This window comes from Ursus arctos, unplaced genomic scaffold (assembly GCF_023065955.2).
Source record: "Ursus arctos isolate Adak ecotype North America unplaced genomic scaffold, UrsArc2.0 scaffold_7, whole genome shotgun sequence".
Classification (NCBI taxonomy): Eukaryota; Metazoa; Chordata; class Mammalia; order Carnivora; family Ursidae; genus Ursus; species Ursus arctos.
Window position 1 is genome coordinate 54349940 of NW_026623089.1, and position 18379 is coordinate 54368318.

General features: G+C 56.1%; 1 protein-coding gene across 8 annotated transcripts in view; it reads right to left on the bottom strand.

Annotated features, from left to right (window-relative positions):
* Nucleotides 1–5065: 5065 nt before the first annotated feature.
* COL13A1 (collagen type XIII alpha 1 chain) overlaps nt 5066–18379 on the bottom strand; it is a 79970-nt gene continuing 66656 nt past the window's right edge. For all 8 annotated transcript variants that reach the window (XM_057308686.1, XM_057308689.1, XM_057308691.1 and 5 more), the window contains 6 exons: nt 18235–18288; nt 17082–17135; nt 16059–16094; nt 10946–11032; nt 7127–7165; nt 5066–5509 (listed from right to left, as the gene is read on the bottom strand). In XM_057308686.1, coding sequence (XP_057164669.1) covers nt 5507–5509; nt 7127–7165; nt 10946–11032; nt 16059–16094; nt 17082–17135; nt 18235–18288 — 273 coding nt within the window. In that variant the 3' untranslated portion in view covers nt 5066–5506. The remainder of the gene's footprint in view (nt 5510–7126; nt 7166–10945; nt 11033–16058; nt 16095–17081; nt 17136–18234; nt 18289–18379) is intronic.

Genomic DNA, 18379 nt, shown 5'->3' on the forward strand with positions numbered 1-18379 from the left:
AGAGACTGCTCAGAGAACCGCAAGTGTCCATGAGAAAGGGGCAGCCAAGAGCCCTTCAGGGTGCAGGAACGACAGAGAGTCCTAGCTGCAGGCTGCAGCAGAAATCCCGGCCGTGAGCTGGAGGAGGCAGGCACGCCCAGCCCTCACTCTTCTGGTTGAGCTCTGGCCCTTATAGGGGGCAGACAGCCCCCAGTCTCTTGTGGTCACCCTCTGATCAGCCCTCAAGCCAGTCCCCTGGGAAGGGTTTGGCCCGCGACCCTCTGTTCGGGGGCAGGTCCGTCTTCTCCCTCCTCCAGGGCAAGGCGCATTCCCCAAGACTCTGGGCTGGCTGGCTTCACTTCTTGGCCACCAACCATGGACTCTGGCCCTTGAGGAGGCAGAGAGAAGGGGATGTTTGAAAAGGAGCCTCACTGGGGATTGGCTTGTGGGGACACCTCCCCGGGCCAGGGGGATCCCACAGACCTGGCCAACCCCGGTGGACTCCCAGCACGGACCCACCTTCTCTACCCCCTTTCTTCTGCAGAAATCTCATTTGCCCTCCCCTGATTTGAGAAGCAAGCGTGGCCCAGGCTGATGCTCCGTGGAAGGGGATGGAGGACGAGGCAAGGGAGAGACTGCTTGTCCGCGGCAGCCAGCTCCTCTCTCCTGCCTCTGTAATCCCTTCCCAGCAAACTCCCTCCTCATTCTGGCCACACTGGCTGCCACGGAGTCCTCCGGCTGTGCCCTCAGCGAGCACTTAGCACATCCGCCTTGGCATTGCTGGGCATCCCTGCTCATTCCTGGAGGGCAGACTGTGTCTCACAGTCCATAGTAGCCTGGCCTCCCTACCCACTGCTCACACGTAGTAGGTGCTTTAATCAAGTAGACCGATGACTCAGCAGGTCATGGGTGTCTATGAGCCTTGACAGGGGAGGGAGACATTGAGCTATAGGTCTCCAGGTGCCTGATGAATTAGAAAGTCCCTGCCCCCCAGGAGTTCACTGTCTGGTGTGGAGGACTGACTTTTCCTCCTCTCATAGAAGGTGGAGGAAGAAAAGAACACAGAGTTCTGGGTTTTTCCAAGGAGGGAGACTCACCAACTTAGGAACCCAGAAAAAGCTTCCCAGGGCCCTGGTGGTCTGAGCTGGGCGTCGAAAGGAAGGTAGAATTTTGGCGAGTGGGAAGGAACAGCCTTGCAGGCAAAGGGCCTGGAGTGGAGAAGGCGTGGAGGGGGAGGTGGAGGGTGTGTGCAGGGACCTGTGAGCCCCCCGAGGGCTGGGGAAGGCCGCATGGTGCTAAGGCTCGGCCTCAGTCCGGTTCTGCCTCTGTCTACACCGCCTTTCACAGATGCTTGGCTGTTCCTCGGAGGCAGGCCTTTCCTAGGACCAGGGGGTCACTTTGTGTGTGGAATTCTGCCTCAGCACATATAACCCAACTCCCTCTCCCTGCGCCATCTCCCCCTCCTCCACCGCAGTGAGGGGCCTCCTGCCTCAAGGAAACGCCACCTCGAAAGTTTGGTCCTTGAAGAAAGGCGCAGCCGGTCCCTCTCCGGTCCTTCCTTCCCTGCTTTACCTCTCCATGTGCGCCCTCTTTCCCGGGTCACACACTGGTGGCCCACCCCTCCCTTCTTTTCAGAGACGTGCAGCCACAGGTGCCTGACCCTCGGGGTGTCTGAAAGTGTGTCCAGGTGTGGGGCTGGGGGGCGGGGCGGCCAGGCTGCGCTGGTGCGGGCGGGGCCTGCAGGGCAGGGGTGTAGAGAGCCGGATGTGGGGGAAGGCGGGGCGAACCTTAGCAACGCAGCACAGTGTCCTTGAACCTTTGTGGGGCTCTACGGATCCCCCCTGTGTGCCAGATGGTTACACCTGTATCCCTTCATCTCTGATAAATCTTGCAGTGTAGACACCAGTGAGAGAACAGCATCTGCCGCCACCCCTGCCCGAGGAGAGCCGACCCCACTCACCAACCCCGCCGGCTCGGGCTCCTCGGAGCCCTGATCTTCAGGCTTACGGAGCACACGCATGCAGCATGCGGCGTTGCAATGCTAACTCCATGCATCACACTGTCCCAGCCAGATGGCGCTAGCTAGAGGGGGCGGGAACGCGCCAACGTCCCGGTCCTCCCACGGCCGACCCGTCAGTGGAAGCAGCGGGTTTCAGGTTGTCAGAGGTCACCCAAGTCAACCTCCTCATTTGACATTTGGGGAAACTGAGAGCTGGAGTAACTTTGTCCCGTGCCACATAGTTGACCGTGGAGGAGGGACCAGAAGCTGAGCCTCCTGACTGGCTGGCTGGTGCCCTCCCCCTTCCTGGGCCCCTCCAAGCGCCCCCCAGGTCAGTGGCGTTCCATTCTGCCAGAGGAAATCAGGGGCCCCGGAAGGGAGGCCAGCTCTGGGCCTGGCAGGGAGGAAGCAGAGAGTGAGGCAGAGGTGGGGTGGTGCGGGCCCGTGGGGAAGGAGCCATTCCCTCCTTAGTGAGGTGTGACTACAGAGGCACAGGTCCCTGACCTTGGTGAGAGTGGTTATTTGGGCCTCACCTGCGGGGGCGCTGGCTCCCTGGTTTGTGACCCTGGGTGTTGGGAGGCCTGCAGGTGGGCTGTGGTGGGCCGTAACGGGGTGGCTGAGCCAGTGGGCAGGGCTGGACGGGGCAGTGAGCCCCAGGAGGCAAGGGGTCTGCAGTTCATAGAGAATGTTCGCCAACAGGACTGTAATTTGCCCCATGGGGTGGGCCTTGGGGGCTGCATTCACTTCCTGCGCAAGCGGTTCTCAGCAGAAGGGGCTGCGAGTCCCAGAAACAGGATGAGTGTCTCTGAGCTCCGAGAACGCTCCCTGGTACCGGCCCAGGCGCCGTCCTGCTCTGTCTGTGCTCCCGCGGTGCTCCTACACCTCTCCTTCTGGCGCCCGGCCTTCCTTGTGCTTCTGGTCTGCTGGCATGTGTACCCGTCCCCAGTTACTCTGCAGACTTCCCGGCCATCGCTTTTCCTACTTCTAATCTCCCTGCTCCACATCGGACCCAGAGGCCAGCTGAATCGAGGTCCCAGTGGCGAGGCCCAGGGGAGCCCCGAAGTCAGGCCCTGTGGGGAGGAGGGTCCTGGCTGAAGAGACATGAGGCTCCAGAGCACAGGGAGAGACGAGCCTGCACACAGAGTCCACCCCCGTGACCTGCCTCGCGCTGGGAAGGGCAGCGTGGCCACTGAAACCAGCCAGATCGATCCTTTTGGTCTCTGACCGCCGGCAGCTCGCAGGGAAATGCGTGGAGGCCCATGTGGGCCTCCTGTCCGCTCCTCTGTACTTATTTCTCCTTGACACTGACTTTTAAACTTTCCGTCACACATATTTCTATGCTATTCTCTATTCTTGCGAGGGGCTCTGGATCCCTGTGGTGTTCGCTGGGGTGCAGTAAGGAAATGGATAACACCAGGACTGAAAGAAAGTGCGAGAGGCTTCTACTCAGCCAGGCAGCCAGGGTGTTCAGCTCCCACAGAAGCTCAGGCCCGGAGCCTTCCAGCTAATGTTTGACTCTAGTCCGAGGCCATCCGTGGGTTCAGACTGCTCCACTGAGAGCCTGAAAGGCAGGAGGTGCACAAGAACCGGGTTACCCTGATTCTTCAGGACCTCCGTTGGGGTGGAAGGAAACAAAAGGAAGGGGTGAGGGGGCGGCACTGCAGGTGGCAGAAATCAGCAAATCTTGGGGAGCGGAGGATGTGGGCGGGGCTGCATTGTGACTTTCATGGGCCGTGGACACTTTTGCCTTTGTGGCAAAAATGATATTTTATGACAGCTCTGATAGAAGGACAAGTATAACCCTGGCTGGTTTCATTATTATAGATTCATTTCCCCCCGACCCCGAATTTAAAAGAAATGAAAATGAAAATATTTTCTTAGCTCCTGAAAGTGCCGGGGGCCCAGGCTTGTGGCGCTTTGCCTGAGGCACCGGCCCTGGCTTGGGGTGAGAAGTGTCCCTGGACTCAGGGTGACTTGGAGAGGGCCTCATCCTGGAACTCCCCTGCCATCAGAATAGCCACTGTGCCATCTGGAGGCTTGGGCCCAGGGCCCCGGTGCTTCTGCTCTGTGGGGAGGGGACCGGTGAGCTCCGTCCAGTGATCACAGAGCCCAGCTCCAATTCCACCATTTTGCTTTTCAGACAAGAAAGGCGAGACTCAGAGGAGGAAGCTGTCTGAGTCCCAAAACATGGAGTGGAGCTCTAGAGTGGGAATGCTTGGTCCCCGTGGGTCTGGGCAGCCTGTGGGTCCCATTACAGCCACGTGGCAAGGGTGTCCTGGCCGTGACGCCCCCTCATGCAGAGTTCATGGGACTGTGTGTGGACAGAGTCTGAGTGTAAGTTTGCCACTGTCCTGTCTATGAAGAAAGGATCTATTAAGAAAAATTAGAAGTAAAATGAAATAAAATGAGGGGGGACAGTTCCACTACCCAAGCAGTTTGCTATTTTCAAGCCCCAAAGCAACACCAATTTATGGTTTCAAACATCGAACAGTAGACCTGTGGGCCACACCACGGGTGGTTCATACGTGGTCTTTCAGGCAAGGTTCCCGAGACCCTCACCAAGCTGTGCACTGCGAAGAGAACTCTATAAAACTCTATTTCTTAAAAAATAAACCCAACTTCGGAAGGCCAATCTGGCCCAGATCTGTGAGTGTTTTCGAACGTTCTTGGTCGCAGTGGAATGGCCTCAGCTGCTGAGGGGGGAGGGAGCCTTGCAAACGTGCATCGCGTGAACAGCTACCAGAAGCAAGGGCTGTCACTGCTGACTGTTGCTCAAAAGGAAGAAAACCACAAAATCACCCCAATACCAAAAACAATAACAAATAGCCCTTTGGATCCCTGGGGACCCAGGGGCTTTCCGCAGACCTGAACTTGAACTTGAAATGCTCAAATGGCACCACAACGAACTTGGGATATGTGACATGCAAGGGACCTTGCTTAAGTGACCCCTCCCTCCCTCTCACTGTTGGCCCTCACATTTCCATACGTTACCCTAAACTTCCGAGGACCCCTGCTTCTGGGACTTCCTGCTTTTGCAAGAAAGAATGTATTAAATTTAATGATTGATCAGGATCATGAGTTGCCACGTTTCATTTTTTTTAATAATGAAAATCCATAAGAGTTTAAAATATTCTTACACACCTAGCTGGCAAACACCCCTGACCTCCACGTCCCCCGTGAATTCACACATAAGCTAGCGAGCACGTCGGTGCTGGCCGGCCCCCTTTGGCACCAGAACACAATAATTTATTAAGCGTCAATACTTCATAAGTGTGCACGAATATCATGCAAACATATGCCCATACTCACAAACAAAACGTGTATTAGAGTCGTAGACTTACACAAGACATCTTGTAAACAAAGGGAAAGAGGTTGGCATTTTCTGTACAAAATATGTAGGTTTTTCTTTTTTTTTTTAATAATCTGTAAGATGCATCATACTTCTGGCATTTTCAAAAAGTGAAAACTGTATAAAAATAAATATTCTATGTACAAACACACACACAGGCCAATCCCAGGTTAGAGGCATCACTGCAAAACAAAAACACACAAAACAAGGTAGAGTTAGTGTTGGTGGGTTTGTGGGTGTCTCCTTCCCTGTGGGAAAGCAGTGTGCTCTTTGGAGGGCTGCAGTGGCGGGCAGCTCTGGATAGGGGCACCACGGCCCCCTGGGTGGAAGGCCCTAGTGCGTCTGCACCCCAAAGCAGAAAATCACTTTCGCCTTCCTGTCACCCCCTTCGTGGACACTAGAGGGCACCTGCTCTCCATGTGGCCTTTGGAGGTCCTGCTGTTCATGAATTACTGCACCTTCCCAGCCTGAATTTATGGCCTGAACCAACAGACAGGAGGCTCTCGGGCTGCTTCCCCAAGACCCTGCAGCTGTTCTTCCCCCTCTAAGCTCAACCACTCCCATCTCCTAACCATCAGCCGCAACCGTGAAGCAGGAAATCTTGGAAACACCTCATTCCACGCGCCTCTTCCCTGCGTCTGTGGTTTTAAAAGGTCTAGGGGAACACGCCAAGGGGATGAGGCATGGCTGCAGGGGTGGATTCTCGGGGCAGCCTCTCCCTTGAGGCTGAGCTCTCCCTTTCCCTGGTCCGGGATGCTTTGGGCACCTGGCCGTGTAGGGACTCCGCCTTGGGCCCGGCGTCTTGGTGGTTTCACTACTTTTAACTCAGTCCTGTGAACTAATGAGAGCCTGGGCATTTAGCCCAGAGGAGCTCTTCGTCTGATTGTAAGTGGCCTCCGCTGTCACTGAGACAGGGCTTGATTAGCTAAGCCCCAACTCTTGGACATGCTGGGCTCTCCGGCCCTTTTATGAGGACAGACCAACACTTGGAGACCACGGCGTGAGGGCACGAGACATCTCAGCGGGAGCAAGGTGGAGGGAGGGGGAGCAGCACGGCAGGGGCTACCTTTGCCGAGGACCCACTAATGCTTCTGGATTAGCAAATCGATGGCCCTTGTCAAGTCGAGGAGCCCTGTGCTTGGGGGCCCCTGGCTGCAGGGGCACAGCCCTGTGGTGTCAGACAGCTTTAATGATGGCGATGCAAGGGCGAACACACGGAAACTCACTGCTGGTAGGAATTCTGGGGCCCCGGGAGGGGCTGGGCTGCAGGACTCGTGTGTGCAAGCACGAAGCTCCGGCAGCTTCAGCTCAACGGAAAGGGGAGAGTGGTGACCCGGCCGGTCTCCACGATGAGGTGGAGAAGCGATGTGAGGGTATAGTTTAAGCAACTCAGATTCCCTACATCTGGATAAATGTTATCATGTGGCTTAATGGCTTAAATGACCGTGTGTGAACACTGTGAGAATAGCTACTGATAACTAATTTTAAAACGTGGTCTAGTAGTCCTCGGAGGAAAGGTGCTGTGGAAATTAACCACACAAAGCATAAAGATGTCAGCTGTGTGGCTTCATGGAAATTCCAGACTCCGGGGTCTGCGGATGCCTGAAAAAGCATTTTAGAAAGTTCTCTAAGTGCATGCAGCGTGTGGGATGTTTAACGGGCACCCTGCCTTTGGGAGCCTTCCCTTCTCGACCCACGTCATTTGCAGAGAGGCCCAGGCTGGAAATTGCACGTGCGTAATCACACTTGAGAAGGGGGCCGTGTGCCCCGAGGTACCGCAAACCACCGGGCAGCCTTACCTTGTTCCAACAGCCCTGGACCGGTAAGCCGTCTTCGCCCTGCAGTGGGGAAGGAAGGCAGACGGCTCAGACTCTGAGACAGCCCCCCAAGCGAGCGGGATGGGGGGACAAGGGCCACCAACCCTGTGGCAGCTGATCTGGGTACAGCCCACCTCCTGTCTATTTCTCTTCTCTGCCGCAGGGCAGAGCCTCGGAAGGGGCTGGGAAGCAAGCCAGGAGGATGTCCCCTTGACTAGGGTCCCATGTAGTTGCAGTGCAAAGCCAAGAGGGGCTGCCCTAGCCTGTGGGGTCAGGCAGCAGGGTGACCTGAGTGCCCCATGAAGGACAGCCTGAAGCCCCGCGGGTCTCTGCGCTGGCTGTCCTGAGGGCTAGGTGCTCATGACTAAGTCTCTCGGCACTTGGCGGCCTGTCTCTTGCTCTGTAAAGCCCGGGGGAGGCGTGGCTGTATGAAATGGCTGCTACGGTGTCCCCAGCTCTCCTGCCATCTGAGCTGCCTCTCTTCCTTAGCTGAAGGAGGAGGACGTCTAGGCAGGTCCATATGACAGTCAATAAGGAGGAGCACGGGACACAAAGGGGCAAGTCGCCTCACAGGTATTACCACGTGGCTCTGAGGTGCCTTCAGCAAGGCGACGCTGGCCTCTGGCACAGCCTTAGCCATCGCTGGGAATGGGGGGGGTGAAGTGGAGGATGGACATCAACTGTGCACCGTTTGTCTCCTTTGATGGAGGCCCCTGAGGAGCACCTGAGTCTCCTCGGGCCCCGGTGCCCCCGCCTCTCTGGCATACCCTTTGGGGAATCTGGAAGTTCCATGAGACAATGTGGGGAGGGTGGGGCTGAACCAGGGCAAAGATCTGGTTTTCAGTCTGTGTCTACTAGAATTGCAGCCCAGATTCTAGAATCCACATTCCAGGGCACAGCAAGACTGGACACAGGGTTTCGGGGACCGGAGCAAGTGGTCAGCCCAGAAGCAGTTGAAGGGGAGCCCTCTGTGCCCCAGACCACGAGAGGTACCTAAACCGCTCACCTGGCGTTCAGCAGGCAGCCGGCCCGACACGGAGGGCCGAAGAAGTCTAGTTATCTTGTACTAAGATAGCTCCCCCTTCCCCCATGTCCACAATAACACAGTGTGGGAGACGGGGAAAGGAGCAACGGTGAGAAACATAGTTCGCATTAAGGACCAAAGGAAGATGACCTTCGTTGTCCCCTCTGGGTCAGGGAGGGTCTGCAGGGGGAGGTAGTACATTCCAGGGCCTCATGAAGACCTTCCCTTCCCCAGCCCGCCCTTCCCCAGCCGCCACGGTGCAACACTTCACATGGACCCTGGAAGGGAGAGGAGCCTCCGCGGGCCACAGCGGCATTCCCATTGGCCCATGACGGTGGCAGGGGTGCGGAGGAGAGCGAGGCAGGCAGAGGGAGCGTGGGAGAGAGGAGCAGGGGGCTGGGGCTGCAGCTGGCAGAACACAAGGTGCTCAGATCATGGAAGGCATGTGGCAGAGGGGAGACCTGGCTGGTGAGTAATGGAGGTGCTCTGGAGGGACCAGGGGGTCCCATGGCTGCATGCTTGGGTTCATCAGGCCGGGCGGGGTTTCAGCAGTGGGGAGACAGGAAGCAAGCTCCTCTACACTCTTTTGTTTCGTACACTGGTCCTAAAAAGTCTCCTCACGGGGCTCTGTGGTCACCTCTTGGGGCCACATAGCACATTTTCTTACAAGACTTTCCCTTCTCTTCAAAAATAATTCCCTTGGGATCCTGGGGCAGGATGTGGGACCCGGGTCCTCATCTGACTATGACTTGTATGAAGATAGCTCCGCAAACTCCAGACCTCCTGGGGGACATTTCGGGGAGCAGGAGCCTTGTAAGACAACTGCCTTGGAATGAGGCACCATCTTCTGTTCCCCTGGACGGCTGCAGGGTCGAGAATGTCCCTGCCCGAGGGGACCTGGGCCTGGCGCGAGCAGCACTGTGGCCACTCCACCGGGACATGCTTGGAGAGGACTCCTAAGTGCCTCCCCGTCTCCTCTCTTCTCTTCCTCAACGACATTCCCAACCTTTCCATTCTCTTCCAGACTTGCTGGTGGTGAACCATCTAAAGATGGAAGGAAGGGAAGCCAAGGGATGGTCTTCTAGTATCTTCCAGGGTTTGAGCAAAAGGGACGAGCCCTTTAGCATCTAAAACCCTGATCTTGGACCATCCCCTGGTGCTGGTGGTATCACTGGGGCAGCAACCCCAGACCCAGCCTGGAAGAACGGGCAGGGTGGCCCCCTCTTCTACCTCCGTTCTAGAACTTCTCAGTCTACCGTGTTTGTGAGCATGCCATCATCAGCCCCTGCCACCTCGAGAGATGGGGGGAGCGGGAAGGGGTGTGGCACCGGCTCGGGCATCTCATTTAAGTCTTTTGCCAGGAGCTCGGGGATGCTTGCCCAACCAACTGCAGTGTGCGAAGGAAGTCACGGTTGCTGAGAACCTGTCCAGAGAATCCACTTCCCTAGCTTTCTTTCTGGGGGCAGGAGGGCTAGAAGCTGCTGTGAAAGGAGAATCAGGTGCAGCCAGAGCTGGCTTGGGGGGCGGTGGGACGGCTCACATTAAGGGCAGGTGCTTTGGAAGCAGCTTCGGGAAGAAGCCAAGAAAGCATCCTGGCAAACTGCATGCTCGAGGGGGCATGGCGGGAGCCCCTGGGGACCAGCCAGGGCGGGGAGAGAGAAGGGGCAAGAGGCGTGTGTGTCGGGGGGCGGCCGGAGAGGCATGCAGGCGAGAACCACACACGTGGGGAAGCCCGAGTCGGCCATGCAGGCAGGGGAGGGTGAGGCCATACCAATGGGCATGGGGCATCCAGTCCGTCCAGCCCTGGTAACCCCGGCTCCCCTTTCTCTCCTTTAAAACCTCGGTGTCCCTGTTCACAAAACCAACCACGATGATTATTTAGGTCAAGGTGGGCCAGCTCCGACGGTGGAGTGGAGAGGCCCAGGTCCCTCCCCGGCCAGGATGCAGGACCCTCGAGGAAGCTACAAGTAGAGCGCCAATCCCAGCTGATTCCCACTTTCCAGATTCCACTTCAGTGCTCTCCTGGGCTCCGCGAGAGCTGAGCTGTGGAACGTGTCCAACCGGCCCCCTCTCTGTTTAAAGCCTCACTTGGAATAAACACCAATGAATTTCAAATTTAGCGTAGTATAGTTTTCGGAACCTTCAAAAGGATTGTGAAGGCCCTTGAGAAGCCCGGCTAACGTGCCACAAGTCATGACCTTGTTTGAGGGTGCTTCTTGGGGGGGTCTGTCCACTGATTCTGGTCTGCTGTTTTAGTTGCATGGCTGGTGGGCGCTGGGAGGCTGTATATTACGAGCCCCTTTCTGGCCTTGTTCTACCCCGTCTGGGGCCTAGATGGCCCGAGGGAGACACAGACCCGGGTGTCCTGCATCCTGACAGGGGATTCCAACAGCTTGAGCTGCTGGCCACAGAGGCGGCCACGAAACGAAGAAGGCAAATGTGTGGCTCGCAAATGCTCCACCGGCTTCCAAATCTATCCTGGAGTGGGGAGCCGAGGCCTGCTCCGAAATCCCTTTCCTCGGGGAGGGGGTTCTTGTCTCCACACATCAAGTGCTCTGCCTCTTCACAGGGAAGGGCTGTCGCCAGAATGACGTGCAGCTGTGGTGTGAGGGCACGCCCCACAGCAGGCGGAACCCCCCGGCCAAGTGCACGGATAGATTGGGTAGCATCAGCGTAGACGCTCCCTCATCAGCTTAGCTTATTTGCCTTCTTGGCTTCCAACTTGCAAACCTCAAGGAAAAAACCAGAACAATGACAAGTGATAAATGAAGACATACCAATGGGCAGGGGGCATCTAATCCAGGCGCTCCTTGGTCTCCCTTATCCCCTTTAGGCCCTCTAGAGCCTTTCTTCCCCCTCTCCCCCTGTAAATAATGGTTTAGTCCGAGAGAAAAAAATAACATCAAAACTTCAGGATCATTCATGTGTTAAGGTTAGAAACAGAAAAAGAAAAAAAAAAAATGGAAGAGGGAAAATAGGCTGGCTTAATTAGGATATTCTTCCCAATGAGATTTGAGGTCAGCGCTCATCCCCACCCCTCTAGACACTGGAAACCTTGGCTAAAGCCAGTGGGCAGGGGAGCAGGGGAAGAAACTGAGGCCCGGGGGTGGGGAGCAGGAAGGCTCAGAGCTGGAGGCGGAGGGAAAGGCAGGTAGAAGCTACTCGGGGGCCAGTCTTGCTAATTCTGAGCCCAGAGCGGGCCTGGGATGAACAGCGGGGCCTACTTCCTTCTCCGGAGGGTCCATTTTGGAAAGACTTTGACCTGACAACCTTGGTCCCAGTTGGTTGGCATCCCTTTGATACTCTGTTAGGGGGCAAAATGATTGATTTAGAGTCCTGGTGTGTGTGTGTGTGTGTGTGTGCACGTGTGTGTGAATGTCTGCACATACGGGTGTATGAGTGTGTGTTGGGCATGTGTATACACGTGCATGCATGTGCGAGTGTGTGCTTGTGCGTGAGCGTACAAGCACACGTGTGTACATGTGTGTCCAGGGCTCCTGGGTGGCCCCTGGCTCTCGGCTAGGTCCTCCTATCGTATGTGTGGCTCTGGCCTCTGGTCTGAATCAGAGGCAGCTGATTTGTGTATAGACAAGTTGGCTCAAGGAACTCACTTGTTTCTGAAAAACTTCAGTAAGCATCATCTTTTTACATTGAACCCCCTTTTGTATGTGTCAGGGTCACTCTCCATTTCAAGAAAGGCTATGGGGAATTCTCCGCAATGAATTTGAGCTTGGATTGTCCTATGTTGGGTCTCCTTTTAAAGGGGCCAAGTGTGCCCGTGGGGAGTCTCCTTGGAAACAGTTCTCCACTACAGAAGGCTGGCTGTCTCATGTTGGGGGGCTTCCACAGTGCTCCCCGAGGTGGACGAGGCCTTGGAGGCGGGCAGCACAGGGATCAGAAGAAAGGCTTAGAGCCAGAGCAGGTCCTGCCTGTGACCAGCAGTGTGTCTTTGGGAAGTTACTCAACCTCTCTGAGCCTTATTTTTCTTCACCTGTGCAACGTGGATAATTACACCTGCCTTATAACTTTGTTGTGATGTCTTTGTGCACATTTAATAGTGCCATTTAATAGTGGCATTGAGTCCGTGCTCAGTAATGATAGCTGCTTTGTCATGATGACAGTGGCGACGATTACTTCCTGTGAACCCGGACTGGAGCCAAGCCGGCTGCTGGCGGTGTGGCCCGGCACACCCACCGTGTTCCTGCAGTGGAAGGTTGCACGGTTCCTGAGAGGGGGGCCAAGGACAAGAATGCTTTTTTATGTTTCTCTGAATCTTTGGAAACGCCTCAACTTTCTTGATTCTAGAAGTTCCTTGTAATCTCCAGTTTACTGTTCTGAGTGAGTTTTCTAAGGTGCAAACGCTTCCTTGGAAAATGAGGTCTTCAAGAGGACACGTGCCATCGCATTGGCTCTGAGCTAGGCCACCAACGAGAACATGACGGCAGGAAGAGTCCCCGAGCCGTGGACCAGCAAAACCGCTAGCTGTTTGGTGGGGAAGCCCCGGGGTAAACTTTCCCAGCAACGTGGTGCCTCTTTCTCCTCAGGTCGGGCCGGGGTAAAAGTGAACGCAGCTGCCTACGTCCAGAGGGTGGGCAAAGCTCCCGAGGAGCTGGTGGGGGTGGGGTTCCAGGTCCCGGATGATCTCCCTGCGGGCAACAGAGGGTCGGCCGCGGTGGTCCTGACTTTCAGGGTGCGTAGCTTGCACCGTGGGGAGCCATGTCCTGAGGGCCCAGGAGATGGCCTTAAAGTGGGTGTCCTTCGAAGGTTCTAGAGTGCGAGCCGTACCTTCATCCTCCCTGCCTCCCACCCCCAGAGTGACACAAAAGAGGCCTGGCAAAGAGGGGATTCTAGGTGGGCAGAGGGCAAAGACAAGTCAAGCAGCGGAGGTCTTTAAAAAATACAGATACAGAACTTGATTTTGGAGGAACTGCGTTGAAGCTGGGAGAGTGGAGGGGAAAGATGAGGGGATGGGGTCCGGCGATGGGGTGAGCGCGTCTGCAGGGAGGAGTATGGAAGGAGAGAAGGAAGGAAGAGTCCGGCCTAGGCCAAAAGACATAACGGAGGGTGGAGAGGCAAGGAGGCAAAGGGGGCCTGGCAGAGCTGGCCGCTTACACACACGGCACGCGCACGCACAGCACGCACACACACCCAGGTGGGGCGTGTCGCAGAACGACTGCAGCCTCCCGGCACGCACGCAGACCCTCCAGCTGGCTGGCTTGCAGGGAGCCCCACCGTTTCACCCGATTTTCCTGATGCCAAATGCCAAATTCATGTTGTCCTTTATCTTTTTTTGTCCCCCCCCTTTTTTTAAGTGGGCTCCATGTGGGGCTTGAACTCACGACCCTGAGATGGAGACCTGAGCTGAGATCAAGAGTTCCAGGCACCCCTGGGGCACCCTTTATCTTGTGATGAACTCTTTCATCCTAAACGTGGTTCCTGGGCCAAATTCCCGGGGCTGTTAGAGGCCGGGAAGAGTGTCCCCTGTGACAAGGACAGGACATTCTTTACATGGTCATGTGTGTCCCCTTAGAAAACGGCCTGTTTTGGGCTCGGGGCCTTGCGTGCTACTACAAGGACCTTCTCCCTTTCAGGAATGGGAAAGAGGCACCAAGACCATTGCCTGGTGGGACACAGAGAAGCATAGTTTTAAGACGATGTCCCCGTTCACTGTAAGACGGAGCAAAGGGCTTGCGGCACACCGGCCAGGGCCTCTCCACGGGCCCAGGCGTGACGTGCGGTGAAGTGTGAGAGCGGCCTCGAGCAGCCCCCTTCTCACACCCGGCAGGGGCCGGGACTCGAACTCCTGCAGCTTCGCCTACACGAGCAACAGCGAGGCTTCTAACTAGAATGTCGTCGAAGCCCCTCTGGCCTTTTCCCTTCATCAAAGCGTCACTATTCTGAGCTTCCAGGCCTCGGGAGAAAGAACCGTCCGTGGCAAAGCGCTGACTCTGCTTAGAACTTGTTTGTTTTGAAGGCTTTATTACGGAGCCCTCACATCTCCCCCCAAGAGGTCTGTTAGGGCCAGTGGTATAAAGAGGTCTGTTTGAGGAGGCGAGATGCAGGGGGCACGCCTCCAGGACATTCTGGCATCCTGGGGGTCAGAGCTCTCGAATGGAGGACACAAGCTGTTCCTTGACTTGCAAACCTGCTCTTTGGAAGAAGTCGATTGTTCTTTACGGTTTACGGGAAAGTTGCGGGAAAGCGGGTTCGTGCAACCTGACGGTTTTCTGGACTTGACTTTTACTAAGCGACGTGTTGCTAATTGACAAGTGGGGTAGGGGAAGGTTTGTAAAGCCTTAGGAAGGAGAAGTGGAGGAGAAATGTTCTCCCACTGATTCCTGGGGACCTCACTGGCTCATTCAACCACCCCAGAGCTTTGCATCACGGCCGCCCGCCGCCCCTCCACCTGCGATGAGGGCTTCCGCCTGCCCTGCCTCCATCTCCAGGACAACGCGGTCATCGCTGCTTGTGCAGCCTTTGAATGGCCCACTGCCGCAAGCCAACTGAAAAAGTCTAAGAAATGGTTTAAAAGTATTAACTGAATACGATAAAGACAGCCAGAACACTTTAGAAATAAATTAGAAAGATTATTAGTATGCCAGCCAAGAGGTGGAATGATCAATTTTTCTTTTTTCTTTTTTTTAGTGGCCTACATCCTTTGATGGCACAGGAAGGAAGGGGGGCTTCCCAGCCAGAACATTTCTGCAAGTAGGTCTGATGATTCCAGTGGTTTCTAGACTTGGTCTTCCACGGTCACTCTGCCTGCTTCTCTTCTTTATAAAACATATGGAACAAATTGAGTTACTTTCGACCAGCTTCCAGGAAGCAGAATTGAGGGCTATCAAAGAGCACAATAAACATCTTCAACGTAAAGACCTGGAATTGGTGCAGGATATAAGCATATGGATTCTGGCATTTTCTATTCACGAACACAGTTATCAGTGTTCGAAGATCAGCTGGAGGACCTGGGGTCTAGGAGCCACCTGTTCTGCCTCCAACCGTCTGTGTGAGCTCGGGATATTTTGTCGTGGTTCTGGCCTGTCTCTCCATCTGTCCTCCCACTCGTTCTCTCCTCCAAGACCCTTGGACAACATGACCCACCGGAAGATGTGCTGGGGCCTCTAGGCGCTGTGGGTCACACTCTGGGGACCTCTGCAATGAAGCAGCAGATGAGACATTCTGTGAACGGACCCACAGCTCATCTCTGGGTCAGAGGCAGTTAAATGGTCCCTGCCGGGCCCAGATGTGGCCTGTGTCCGATATGTGGTGTGTGTCACATCCTACCCCAGGGCTGTGGGTGCAGGGGATGGTCAACAGCTGTGTGCTGGTGATGATGGCAGAAACCAAAGGACAGCAAAGGACCTCGGAAGGTGCCATTCACTTCATGGTCCTGCGGACTCTTTCCAAGAGAAATAATGGCTGTGATCAGTTTTTAAAGGGCTGGCTGCTTACAACAGTTGTGTGCTTGTGCTTGGAACTGGAATTTATTTCTCTCTCACCAGCGGCCTGGGATGCCTGGAGAAATGAAGTCTCAGAAGGCTGCAACCAGGCAATGGTGGGTCTAAAAATACCATCGAGGGGTCCATTAGCAGGGCGCTGCAGAGAGTGGCACGTGGCTCCCGTTGCTGGATGGCAATGCTAGTCTGATGGCCACCATGGGATTCAGTCTCCCCTTGCCATGGAAAAAACCCATGCTTCCATTTCAAGATTGGGCCCCATGCTGCCTGAATGCTACAGAGTAAGCTCCTCACTAGAGAGCCTTTTAATTTAGGTCGATTTACCAGGAAGAACTGAATTTGCCAATGTTAGGTCAGGAATCCCCAATTGATCATTCCACCACGTCATGAAGACATTAGTAACCAGAGCCAAAGTGCAAGGGCTCAGACTCACCCGGTTTCCTTTGTCCCCAGGTGGTCCATGTAAACCCTGCAAGAAATCACAGAAATGAAGACACGTTCGTGAGAAAAGAAAGGATGAGCCTTCCTTCCAGGCTCAGAAAGGTCTTCACTGATGCCTAATTCATCAGAGACCGGCTTAATTATCCCCATTTTACGGAAGGGGGGACAAAGGGACTTGACCTCAAGACACATAATGAGTTATGGGTGAAGCCAAGAACACGGTTCTGGTTTTCTCGCTCCGCAGCCGAGGCCCTGGCCTGCCGCCCTGTTCTTCTAGCTCAGTCCTGCCAACAGGTGGCAGGTGCAGAGGACACGGTCTGGGCGCAGAGAACTCTCCCGGCAGAAGAGGTGTTTGCATGGCTCTCCCTCCAGGCTCTTGCTAGAAAAGTGGCCCCAAAGCTGCTCATATCCCCTGTTCAAGGCACAGGCTGTTCCCCGTGAGCTCAGCTAGGGGTGCCGCACAAGGCAAAGCCTGGCCGGGTTGGCCGCAGCAAAGCCGCTTGGGCAGCCAAGCACGGAGCTGGCGAACAGATACACAGCCTTCAAGTGGGAGGGAAACAGAGGTCCTGGCTCTCTCAGGCCGTCCACCTTTATAACAACACAGCAGGAAATCTGCTGAAGCCGGGGAAGGCAGTCTCTTGGGAAGGCTTCCCGGTCACGAAATATCTCCTTCTTGCATTGCAATGATCTGGCTTTGCTTCTGCCCCTCTTCGACGGCAGGTGCCGCGGCACGTTCCTCTGTGAGATCCCCGCCCGCTGCATCGAACACAGAGGCATCCGGTCAGATGGTCCACGTGGCTGAGGATCTGGTACCCCCCAGGGGCCACGTGTCCCCGGGTCTGCCTTGAGCGGTGCCCAGCAGGGCAGTTCCACCTGCCCGGCTGTTGGCAGCTTCCTCTGTCATGGAAATCAGCATCCTCCTTGGCTCTGGATGTTTGCTCAGGCTCTGGGGCTCCTGCCCGGGCAGGGCTTTTGCTAGGGGTAGGGATAGGTGGAGAGAAAGCATGACACTTACAGGAAGCCCAGCCGCTCCTGTTGGTCCTGTCATCCCCAGGTCGCCTTTGCTGCCCTGAAACAGGAGAAAGAAACCCATGAGCCCTCCCTGATGTGGTAACAACCTTCCGCCCACCGTTTTCTGTTTTTGTAGGAAACCCGGGAAATCTCTCTGGTGCCTTCAAAGAGCCCTCTACGAAGCAAGGGCTCGGCAGAGGGTGTGACTGGTGTGGATGACACCACGCGGGGGGCTTGGAGGCCCCCTCACCCTCCCTCCAGCAAAGCCCATCCCCCAAGGCCCTCTGGAAAGACTGGACAGTGCCCTGAAGGTACTATTAGCTGGCCTCAAGCAGAAGCCGAGGGGAGCAGGAAACCAGCATGGACAGGGAAGGGGGGAAGAGAGAAAGAGAGCTTTGATTTCTTCTTTGAGGCCACGACTGTCAGCCCTGAGAGCAGCCATCCTGGTCCCCAAAGTGGCTATGATCTCAGGGAGGGACGCCTGTGAGGCTCTTCAGAAGCTCCCACCCTCCGCACCCTCAGCGATGTGTGGTCGGGATCGAGGGGGCCGGAGCCTCCCCTGGGGCAGACTCTCCACGGAAGCCCCGCACAGTCTAGCACCCCGTAGCCCTCCGGTGATCTCCCCCTACAAATGTGCAGAAACCGGGGCCTGGCCGGGAAGAGTGGATGCGGACAGGAAGGGCAGCCCTCCTCCTCCCCTGCGCCAAGCCCCCCAGCAGCACGGCACACGCGCCCGCTCCACGGGAGACAGTGACTGTGGGAGCTGGCCTAACGCCCCGGCCTCCTGACTTCTTGATGTTGCCCAGGATTTTCTTACACTACCGGGCACTCCATTCCATGCTGTCTCCCTATATCATCACAAGGCTTAGGTGTGTCTGCTCCCAGCAGCACCCGGGGCCTGGCCAGATGGAGCCTGTGACTGATGCCAGGTGACCAGGAGCCGGGCACAGGAAGCTGTCTGTCTGTCCACTCACAGCGATAAAGTGAGCAACCCCCAGGCCGGCCGGCTCCCCCACAGGCTGCTGTGAGGGTCTCTGGGCGAGGCCACGGATGAGGTGCTTGCTGGTCTAAGGAGAGTTTGGGGCCAAGGATCTGTGGCTGGGCCGAGGCGCTGGACCCCTCCTGGTGTGTGGGCTCTCCGGCCACTGAGCACTCACCCTCTCACCCTTTGGTCCCGCTGGGCCTGGGACTCCGATTGGTCCGGGAGTACCCTGGGGAGGTGAAAAAAAACAGAGGTGAGCGGCCTGATGCCGGTGGGGAGGGGGGAGCCCCGCGAGCCCCGCCCGGCGCTGGAGATGAGCA